General features: G+C 30.0%; 1 protein-coding gene across 3 annotated transcripts; it reads right to left on the bottom strand.

Annotated features, from left to right (window-relative positions):
- Positions 1 to 4,243: 4,243 nt before the first annotated feature.
- LOC106774181 (omega-3 fatty acid desaturase, chloroplastic) lies at positions 4,244 to 7,737 on the bottom strand. Of its 3 annotated transcripts, none has more exons than XM_014661071.2 (9): positions 7,443 to 7,737; positions 6,539 to 7,123; positions 6,304 to 6,393; positions 6,130 to 6,196; positions 5,933 to 6,025; positions 5,649 to 5,834; positions 5,445 to 5,525; positions 4,892 to 5,029; positions 4,244 to 4,793 (listed from the first exon to the last, which is right to left on the bottom strand). In XM_014661071.2, exons 2-9 carry the CDS (start codon positions 7,051 to 7,053, stop codon positions 4,608 to 4,610), a joined length of 1,356 nt encoding a protein of 451 aa, XP_014516557.1. In that variant the 5' UTR covers positions 7,054 to 7,123; positions 7,443 to 7,737; the 3' UTR covers positions 4,244 to 4,607. The 3 variants fall into 3 exon arrangements, with proteins under 3 accessions (XP_014516557.1, XP_014516556.1, XP_014516555.1); XM_014661070.2 differs by lacking the exon at positions 7,443 to 7,737 and adding an exon at positions 7,289 to 7,434; XM_014661069.2 differs by lacking the exon at positions 7,443 to 7,737 and having other exon boundaries at positions 6,539 to 7,269.
- Between the last annotated feature and the right edge of the window lie 4,396 nt (positions 7,738 to 12,133).

Raw genomic sequence — 12,133 nt, 5'->3', positions numbered from 1 at the left:
AATCGTTTGTCGATTGCCGGAGCAGGTTCTCTTCAAGTTGGTAGAGTGGTTCCTTTCATTCTATTTATGTACCTTTTATTGTAATCTGTTAAATCATTTTTAGTGGAACTATTAATCACTCTTTGTAGTGATTAACGACTGGACGTAGATTCTGTTGAATCGAACCAGTATAAAAATCCTTGTGTGCTTTTCTTATGCCCTACACTCATTTTACTTTAACGCACATAAACTGCTTGGTAAATTTTCTGAAAGAAAATTGTTTTTATAAAAAAGGCTAAAATCGTTTCAACTGTGACTTAATACGCTTTACGCTCTCTGTGTTTTAATCCGCTGCGCTAAACTCTTTTAAAAATTACCCCCTACGATACCAACAAGAAACAGTGTAATCAGTTAAGTATTACACTAAAGCAAATATGAAAACTTTTATAGCTGAAAACACATCACTGCACTCAGTAATCAAATATTAGCAAAGGCACGAGTTTTAATTGATTATCCATATAATGTAATTGGTTAAAACTTGTAGTTTGCTATAGTTAAGCATTTGTTGATATATGATGAATCTAACTGATTACATAATCATTGTAATCGATTACTTCATACAGATATGCATTGTGCAAAGTGTTTTATCATTCAAAACCATGGTTATGCATACCACAGATATAACTCATGTATGACCATAGTAAGTATGCAAACTAAGCAGTTCAAGCACAAACAAGCATATAAACACAGTTAAACATTTCAATTGTTGTGCAAGAAATGATTAAAACATTTTTGTTGTTGTCATCAAAAAAAACACACAAGGGTTTAATTTAGGTTTAACTTTCACATAGCTCCTCCTATCAACAATAAGAATTACTTGCCAAATTAAGCCCAAATAGTGAAAATGAGACAATAATGGAGAAATACACACAATTCACTAATACAATTTGGTGTGGAAAGCTAAGTGAATAATACAAAATAATGATTTATCAGAGCGTCCTAGACTTCTTGGAGAACTAATATCATTCATTTGGAAGGAAATCATCAAGATTCCTACAAGATAGTTGTGCTTACACATTGCTGATCATATTCTGCACTTGAGGTGTACTCTTTAAAGATCAGTGTTGACTCTACAATCAAGAGGATTTTGTTCCCTATTTTTGTGAGCCAGGAAAAGAACTTGTGTGTTATGCATTTAGTGTTGAGATTGCTCCAAAGGTTACAGAAAGTTGGGATTGCTTTATGGGTTGTGAGATTGTGAGGTGATTCACATCTTGTACTATAGGTGATATTGAGTTAGGGAAGGAGTGTTCATTGAGAGGGGAGTCCTTTGTATTCTTGATTGTATAACTCTATCATATAGTGGTTCCCTTCATCTAAGGTTGTTGAAGGAAGACTGGATGTAGGCTTGGCCGAACCAGTAATAAATCTCTGCATTGATCTTTCTCTTCCTTCTCTTTTATTGTTGTGTTCATATACTTATCATATTGATTTCAAGAAAACTTAAAGATTTTGAAAAGCTTTTGAAAAGAACACATTTTTTGAAGAGCTAACCAATTCAACCCCCCTCCCCCTTTTGGTTGAGATACAAGGCATCATTTTTTCTACATAAGCGTTGAAAAATCGTCATGTTATTTAGAATAATTTTTACTACAGTGTTTCTAAGAACTTCCTTTAAAAGTAAAGGATCGTTTAGCCTGAAAGTTCTTATATTTTCAAATCTAAATCTCAACTGCAGGTTTTCTAAGAGGATAGTTTAGTAAAGAGAAGAGAGAATAACACAAGAGATTTCATACTGGTTTGCTCCAACTGAGCTACGTCTAGTCTCCTTCGTAGAGGGTTTCACTATAATCTTCACACGATTACAAATGAGTATTAGCACCACTCCTGGTACTCAGCTACCTCGCCGAGATTTCCTTTGAGTATCTGCACCAATCCTGGTACTCAGCATCCCGCCGAGATTTCCTTGAGTATTTGCACCACTCTTGGTACTCAACTCCCTGCTGAGATTTCCTTGAGTATTCGAACCACTCCTAGTACTAGACTACTGCGCCTAGATTCCTCAACTCAAAATAGTTAGTTGTGAGTATTTTAATTCTCCCCAGAATTGCAATCAACGATTGCTTACAATAAGTTTAGACTAAATATCTCTACGAGAGGATTTGATTACAATACAATGCAGTTTAAACACTCGCAAGTGTTTCTCTCTATAATCCTACAGCAGTAAGAGATTTGACGCTTAAGCTCGAGTATCTCTTTCTTTTTTCTTCTCTTTTCTTCAGCTAAGATGTATTATTTTCTTTGATCTCTTTTCTCTCTTTTTCTCTTTAGGATGGATATGTCGTTGTAAGCTTTGTGCACTTTGGCTATCCTCTATTATATCCTCTTGATTTTCTTCTTGAGAGATTTTCTATTTATAGGCTTCATGAATATTTGTCTGTTAAACTGCGTTTGTAGTTTGTAACCTTGATGCTTGTATTTTCTGTTTCTCCTTTCTCTCAACAGTCCTTGTGTAAGTCAACTTTGCGGCATGCTTTTTTAATCCTTTGTTTGAAGTAGGTTGTACAATTTTTTTAGACTTTGCTTTAAGAGAGAAACATTTCATGATTATCTTTTTTGTCTCTAACGTCCCCATTTGATATTTGAGTATTAGATAGAAATATTTTATTTTCATATATAATATTACATTTATATGTTAATATGTCTTATAGCAAAATGTAATTTAACCAAATATTCAATGAAGATTGTGACGGATTTTTCATAATATATTGGTATACAAAAACTTTTGGATATCAATACATAAAATATATTAAAATATATTTTTTATTTATATACTAATTGTTTAAAAAAAATGAAGATAAGTATAATTAACACATCAATTATGAAATGAAATGAGACATTTAAACAACTTTTATTTCATTTTAAGTGAAGATACATATACTCTATTGAGTATAATAAATATTGAATTATTTCACTTTTTAGAACAATAAAAAAAAACAATTTTAATATAAAAACTTTAATTCTTTTAATTTTGTTTAAACTTTATTACAATAAAATAATTAAGCATATATTTAATCTTTAAAAGTTATCACATATTAAAGAAAAATGTAGCATTAACAGGTACAATTTTGATTGCATATACTTCAACTATTAATCAAGTTTAAATAAAAAAAATTATTATTTTCTGTTACCAATAAAAAGTAAAGTATCTTAATAATTATTGTACTAAATAGACTACTCACCTTCAAGTAAACACACTTTTCAAAAATAAAATAAAATTCTACATTTGTGTGGTAATTTCGTGGCTGCATACTCTGATAGAGAGATTATGATAGGGTTAAGATATGAATGGTGGAAATTGTTAGAAATACAACTAAGTTTGGGCTGTGAGGCTGTGGTCCCATGTCTTCCACACCAGAATGGCTATTCTGAACCATACTTTTTCTATTATTGCCCACTAGCAATTAAAATTAACACATGAACATTAAACTTTCTCAGAAAAGAGACCCACCATCTACTTTCTATGGCTCTCAGCTATCACATTCTGAATAATCAAAACGTGAAAAACGTACCTTGTAGAAAATTATTCACTTTATTTTAAGGATTTCAAGACACTTAGCTCAATTGGGCCTTTTTTCAAAAGACAAAAAAATGGGACATTTCGTTTAGCCCTCCACAAAAAATTAGTGCATCATCTTCTTTCATTTAGGATTCCAAAATTTCTATTTTGAAACATCCTTATCAGAATGAAAATGAATGTTAGATTTTTATTTTTTTTTTCTTTTTCAGGACATGTGTGCTTTTCTAATTTACTTTCACTGTGGAGTACAAGTGTTTTTCATTGATGGTAATATTATGATTGGAAGTATTTGCAATAGTGAAACTAGGAGCTACTTTCATTCTTTCTCACCACTTAACTTTTCAAAACTCTTAACAATTTCACACTATTTCACAATTAATTTTCATTCTAAATCTATTAAATTTTGATGTCTTGATCAAAATAAATGTTTTGAAAACCAAGAAACAAACAATTCAAAAATGTTCTCTCATTTCCTTGTCTTCATTACGTTCAATCTCTTTCAGTTTCAGAGACTTTTCCCCCATACAATTCTCAAACTCAACTTTATTAAAATATCACATATATATAATTGGACCAAAATAAAAGAACCTTGAATAAGGGACATTACAAGATGACATGATTTGAGACACTATCTAAAGAAATATCAACAACCACTAAATGAAGAGGAATACAAAAGGAAGGTAATAAGAAAAAGAAAGTGACATCTTTTGATACAATTCTATTCAATTATCATTCATCATTGGTGTTTGAGTTTGAGCAAAAAATATTAATTAAATCGATGAAGACAGCATACCCTTCATCAAGAATTTGCAATTTACAGATTCCTTGTTCTTCAAGGAGAAAACCTTACACATGCACCCTGATCATGCCTAAAACAATGCAGTCACAATCAAATCAGTCATGCATTCATTCATTCCCTCATCAGAAATTCAGCTAGACTCACAGAGAGCATAAGCTCAGACAAAATCTTCAGAGTTCAGAAATAGTGTCATATGCAGCAACATATTATGTGGCCTCCCTCTGTCTTCAAGAGGGAAAAATGGAAGTTTTACTGTGATGTAGATGAGTTACTAATTGTAGGATCTGTTTGATAGTACACAATATCCCCAGTGTCACTGACAAAATGGTCTTTCTTCATGCTTGTTAGCAATTCTCCAATGAGGTAAAATGGAAGAGGGCTGGACTTCTTTGGCTCCCGGTAATATTGACCAAGAACTGGTTTAGCTGCCTCAGTCTATAATGGAGCAAAGACAAATTCCAAAGAGTATGCAATTAGTATAAAATTACCATTCCTTTAATTCATCAAAAAAAGTGCAGCAGAGGGACACTCACTGCTTCTATTAAGTGATAGTGTGGTATTTGAGGGAAAAGGTGATGAATGACATGGGTTCCAATGTCATGGTGAATGTTATTGATCCATCCATAGTCACGATCAATAGTTGTAAGGCCACCCCTAAGGTAGCTCCATTCCTGTTCAACACAGTGAAGAATGAAACTTAGAAGAAAGATTGAATTTAAGTCACTTCCAATTCCAAGTCATCACAGACATTGAAGAAGCAAGCTGAAGAAGACTATACTAGAACTCTATAATCTTTTTAGTTTATCTATGAACAAAACATAGACAACTTCTTATGTGTTTTTGGTGTTCTAAAATCAAAATTAGAGGTTTCCAAGTTGGAAACCTGTGCTAACCTTTGATGCAAACATATATTATGTAGATGAACAAGGTAAAATTTCAACTTTAACTGGTTAGCATAGCAGAATCAAAATACATAAGCAACTATTACATCTAAGTCTTGTCCTTGATTCTAAAAATGGTGAAATGAAATAACCAAGTTGAACAAACATTTTCTTGAAAATGAAAGAAAAAGGAAAGAAATGATACCTCTCCACGATACCAAGGTAATTTGTCTTCGTGGCCATGGTGATGCAAATAAGTCACCAAATCCAACCACATAACAAAAAGCTGCAATTATAGAAGTCAAATAAGGATTTGGTTGTTAGTCAAAAAGAAAGACTTATTCTGAATGAAGTTTTTATTTCATAGTTAAAAAAAAAAAAAAAAAAAAAAAAAAGATAAGGAACTTACCACATAGGGAATGCCATAAAGCTTAAGCAATTGAACTGGACCCATCACAAATCCCAAACCTACAAGCAAGGCAGCCATAGCTGTCCAACAAATTGTTGAAGTGATAACATCTTTTCTCTCACTTGGGACAAACAAATCACTGTTTGGATCAAAATGAGAACCAGTCTTCCCAGGACTCCTGTTCCACTGAATTGAAAGATCATAACAAAGGTGAATTCCCACACCAGAACAACTAACAATAAATGTTTAAATTTATGCTGAAACTGTTAGGTACTGCAACTTACAAGGTAGATGGGATATGCAAGCAATGGAAAAGGTACTTTAAATCTTAAAGTGCGTGTTACATTGTCCATGCTGTTGAAAATTTTCTCTGGCAACTGCAAGATTGACATTGAATATTTTGACTTAACCCTTTAATATAAAATATTGGAACCAAAAACCAGATTTCCCATAAGAACCCAAACAAAGATGATCATCCTACCGGGTGCCAGGATTCATCATTTTCAACATGGCCATGATTTTGGTGATGTGTTCTATGACTGATTCTCCTGTACAATTCATGAAACTATCAGTTTCAAAACATAGGCTTAAAATGATGCATTTTAGGATATAAGCAATGAACAAAAGACAAAAAGGGGACTACAATCAAGCATACCATCCATGATATGGAACTAGAATTGATGAATGCAGCAAGTGCCCGGCAACACTGTTCAGCTTGGGATTGTTTGAAAAGCTTCCATGACCACTGAAAGATCCAAAACACCAACCATGGTTATTACAACAAGCTTCTGAAATCCAACTATGCCACCCCAAAAAGGCCAATCAACAATTAAATCTAGATCTACATTAGTAAAACAAAAATGGAGATATCAATAAGAAATTGCTATTACCAATCATGACCAAGAACAAAGAGGGCCCAGAACATGGTTCCCTGAGCAGCCCAGTAGAGAGGCCAAACTATCCAGTTGTTGAGATAAGCTGCAGCAGCAGCCAACGCAAAAACCACAATGACATCTCTCACTACATAACTCATGGACTTCCAAGGGTCCTTCACCCAGCAGTGTTTGGGAATGGCAGCCCTGATATCTGCCAATTTGAAGGGTGGTGGTGCACTAGGGTCAAATTCAGGTAGCTCCTCTTCAACCCCATTAACGCCATTGACACTTTCTTCTTCTCCCTCGCTGGTGGCAACCTTCAGTGGTGCACTCACTCCCAATTCCCACCTTCTCTCCCTGTAGTTGCAACTTGTAAACCCTCTTGGTTGGAGCTTCAGATCTGCCACTCCCTTAATTGTGTTAAAAAATCTAAACTTTGAAGGCTTTTGGCACACAATGGGCCGTGTTGGCCGTGGAAATACAGGAGGAAGAGGCCTTAAACCACATTCTGATAAAACCCAAGTTGCCATTGGAGAAAAGGAGGAAGCTTTGGTTGGATTTTGGGTCTGTGGCTGATTAGTTCCTTACCACTTCATAATCCTGAGGATAGAAAGGTAAAGTTATGAGAGAGAGAGAGAGAGAGAGAGAGAGAGAGAAATATGTGTGAACCAAAATCTATGCATGCAACTGAATCTACAAATCTATACAAACAAAACACAAATTTGAGAAAAACAAAACACTTGTGTGTTTCAACAAGAACCTCACATTTGTGCTTTAACTTTCTCTCTCCTATGTTTCTCCCTGTTCTATCCCCTCCCCCACCTCCTTCACAAATCTGAGAGGAGAAAGGTCTGGGCTTTAACAAAAGGGTATCGAAAGGCAAAGATGAAAATGGTGGGGTTCTGGTTTATGTCATTACCTTAAGAGATTATTCTTATCTCAAATATAATGCTGTTGTTATAGGAATTTGGGCATGTTTTTTCTCTAGTGATCACTTTTAAATTCCACGTTCTTATGTTGGATTCTCATTCTTCAGTGGAAAGAAACTCCAATAACTCTTCCTTGCCTTTCCGTTCGGGTTTTGACCCCCTTGGTGCAACTTGGGAAGTGGAGATTCCTATTTTCTTGCCTTAGCTTTTGGTGGCATCTTATCACGCATCACTGTAACCAACGCCAGATAATAGTGAAGAAATATCAGAAAGAGGTTTTGAAATTTTGATGAGAAAACATATTGATACCATTAAATTAATTAAATGAGTAGATTTAGTCTTTCAGTCTTATTATAGAAAACTTGAATGTGAACCCCTCAAATACTAAATGATACCTAAATAGACAGAAAAAAGATATAAATATTTTAAGTGGTATTAATGGAAAGAGAGATATTGGAAGAATGATTCGATGTTGAAAAATACAAAATATTATTGTTATTATTTTTTATTATTTATTATTTTTCTCATATTACACTTATTTTTGTGTTTTATAATTAGGGGTGGGCAAATCGAACTGACTGTACTGCTAAAAACTGAAACAATTCAGACAAACTGAACTTGAAACAGTTCAGACAAACTGAACTTGAAACAGTTCAGACAAACTGAACTTAAAACAGTTCAGACAAACTGAACTGTTTTTTGTTTTATCAAACTGAACTGAACTGTAAAACAGTTCAGACAAACTGAACCTAAAACAGTTCAGACAAACTGAACTTAAAACAGTTCAGACAAACTGAACTGTTTTTTGTTTTATCAAACTGAACTATACTGAATTGTACTAAATTACCGTACCTGAACTGAACTATTAACTGAATTGTAAATTAAACTAACTAAACTATTAACTGAACTGTAAATTGCACTAACTGAACTAAACTATTAACTGAATTGTAAATTACACTGAACTATTAACTAAATTGTAAACTACATTAATTTTAACTAAACTACAATGTACACTAAACTGAACTAGTAACTATACTAATTTTAAACTGAATTATACTAATTTTTAAACTAAATAGTATAACAATACATGTTCTTGAAATTTATTTTAATATTTATTTTATTTTATTCATAAGTATCTTAAAATTGATTTTTAATTATTTAATATTATTATTTTCTATTTTATTTATATTTCTTTTATTATTAAAAATTATTTTATTATTTATTTATTTTATTAATAAAAAAATATAAATATATGTATAAATATATATATATATATATATATATATATATATATATATATATATATATATATATATATATATATATATATATATAACTTAAAAAATATAAAAATATAAATTTTGTGATAAAAAAGTTGTTTTAAAAAATTAATTATTATTTTTTTATGTGAACAGTTATTTTTATTTATATTTTATTATTAAATAAAATTTTCTTGATAAGATGAAACAATTGAACTGAAATTAGAACAATATAATACAGTTAACTACAATATCAGTTATTTTTTCCCAGTCCTATTTATAATAATCCTTTCTGTCCACCACAAGATATCTCCCCTCTTTTCTAGGTGAAGAATCAACATCTATATAATTATACAGAACCTACAAAACAAAAAAATAATCCAGAGGTAATTTCATAATTTTACAATCATAAAAAGTTTCTTATACACCCATTCTTTTTTTTAATGATACAACATTTTTTGATAACATTTGAACATCATCATATGTGTCATTGTGTAATTGGTCTAAATGACACAATGACTCCATCATAAACCAATCACACAATGACACGTATAATGATATTTAAATGTTTTCAAAAAAATGTTGTCTAAATATCTTTATCCTTCTTTTTTTTATTATCTAAAATATTGATATTAAAATTATTATTTTACAAATTTAATAAATTTACAAACATAATAAAATAATTTCTTTGTATAAAAAGCTGTTATTTAGAAAAAGCTAACAACCAAATGATTAATGTCAAAATAATACTAATAATAAGTATTTTTATAAAATATATTATCATTTTCATACTAAAATGCTATCTTTTATGTATATATATTTGTTATTAGATATAGATATGGTTAGTTATTATTTTTAAAATTGTTTTGTTTAAAAATAATATCATTAGTTATGTGTAATTAAATAAGATTTTTTTTCTTTCTTTATTATATATTAAATATATTTTATTTTTTATCGTGATACTAAAAGATAATCTTATATACATCATTACTAAGATAAATATTGATAATTTTTGAAACTTTGTTTTAATTATTGTTTGAAATTTAAACTAAATAAATGAATTTTGTAATTAGTAATCTACATTTTAGTATAACAATGAAAATAATACTACTAATACTTATCTTAGTAACAACTTATATAAAATTATCTTTTTATTATAACAATGAAATTTTTAAAGAATAAAGAAACAAAAATCTTTTTCAATTACTCATAACTAATTTTTTTCCTGATATTATTTTCTAAAATAAACAGTTTCAAAAATAATAACTATCAATATTTATCTTAACATTATCTTTTAATATAACAATGAAAATATATTTAATCTTTATAAGAGAAAGAAAAAGAATCTTATTTAATTATACATAATTAATGATATTATTATTTTTTTCACATAATATTATTTTTAACACAAACAATTATTTTATCTCTAATAATAATTTATATATATTTAAGTTAACATTTTAGTATAACAATGAAAATATATTTTATGAAATACTTATTATTATTATTATTATTATGAAATCAATTCTATTCTTGGTTTTTTAAATAATATTTTTTATACACAAGAAATTATTTTATAAAGTTTATAAATTTATTAAATTTGTAAATGTCAAAAAGAGAACAATCCCAAAATAAAGAGAAAGAGTCTCCAAGCAAGCCAATAATCAATTAAGAGAATTAATTGTTGAGTTGTAATAAAAGAAATCCATCATTTTTTCGTGACTTGCATGTATTAAAGGTTTCTTATGACTAAATAAAATTTTACCTATCCCACGCTAGGCGCCTAATGTGAATTATATTTACACCATGATTAACAAAGGATCTTTATAATTAGAACATAGAAGGAAATTTCGAAAATTAGTAAAAAAAATAAGAATTTTAAAAACATTAATATATCAAGTTATAGAATTTCGATTTGGAGTGTTTTCAAAATTGTTTGAAAATTTGCGTTCTAAACTTCAATTAGGCTCAAGAAATATTCACTTTGGACACGTAGTACAAAAGTTGTGGATAAGAGATACAATTAGACAAAAACATGAAAGGAAGAAGGAAAGAATCACTTTTTTTCATAAGGGCAACACATAAAGGATGTAAAAGTCCTTCGATACACTCAAAGATTTTTGAACCACTCAAGTACGTAGGAGAATCACTCTCACTAAGATAGAAGAAATAAAACCCTAATTTTTATGCATAAACTTTACTTGTATCTTTAATGAAAATGGTTAAGTTTATAAGGGTTGATTAGTAAAATTGTCAATTGGACATTTATTACTACTTGAAAATAAAACCAAATTAAAGACCATTAATTGATTAACCCAAAACATAATATAGTCAGTGAATTTTACAAAGGATTGAGTCATTATTTAAACAAACTAATAACTTAAAAGAAAAGAAAAAGCAGCCAAAGTTATTTTCAGTCTTTCTCAATTTGGGCAATACAATTAATCACCTTAGTCTTTTTTTCTTAAACTTTGGGCTTGTATTCCATTAATATGGACAACACATGTTGAAGAGTTTCATTTCCTTTCTTTGCTCTAGTCTCACTAGTACAAAAATAGCGTATAATGTCGGTGTTTTTCGGCCTTTAACATCAAATTTGAGGCCGACATCATACCAGGAGACATTAAATTGACGTCGAATTTAAAAAATTCGACGTTAATTGACGTCGAACATAGAGCAATCCGACGTTCCCAATAGAGCAAATTAACGTCGGATATTGCCCTTGTCTGACGTCAATTAACGTCGAATTTTGTTATTGTCCGGCGTTAATCAACTTTTTTATTTTTTTTAATTAATTATGATCATTTTTTACAACTCTACGCGACTTGAAAAGCAGTAAAGCAAAAAATATAATACAGTTTTTGCTATTTTATACAACATGAACTATGAACTATAAGCAAAAGCACAAAAGTTTTGACAATAGTAGTATTAACTTGTTATTTTTGGTTTTGATAGTTATGATTGTTTATTTTGGTTGGACTTTTTACTACTCTTTTAGAAACCCTAGTTTATGAAAAAACACTAGAAGTTCTTACTTTGGGTCTCTATAAAGTATAAAAATTATTTGGAAAGTGAACAACGATGGATCTTTAAATGATCATAACATTTGCTCTAGTTGTCCGATTTGCTATTATTATATATGGATTTGGGGTAGGAAAAAATTTATGATATTGTGGTAGCTCGTGTAGTCAATTATTCCATCTAGATTCTTTAGAATTGTTTTCTATTTTTTGGAAATTTATTTTGTCTTTTTTTCAAACTTTTCAAAAAATATTTAAAATAGTTAGACTTTGAATTTTGATCTAATTTTTTTGTGGGGCTTCTCATGATATTTTGGTGCTTTGAACAAATTTTTAAGTCATTTAGAGTTGTTTTCAATATACGATAACGATTGAAAAACCATTATTTTCATACTTAATTTG

The sequence above is a fragment of the Vigna radiata genome, chromosome 9, assembly GCF_000741045.1.
Source record: "Vigna radiata var. radiata cultivar VC1973A chromosome 9, Vradiata_ver6, whole genome shotgun sequence".
NCBI lineage: Eukaryota > Viridiplantae > Streptophyta > Magnoliopsida > Fabales > Fabaceae > Vigna > Vigna radiata.
Note: the sequence above shows the minus strand (reverse complement) of the source record. Positions and strands in the feature narration are given on the sequence as shown.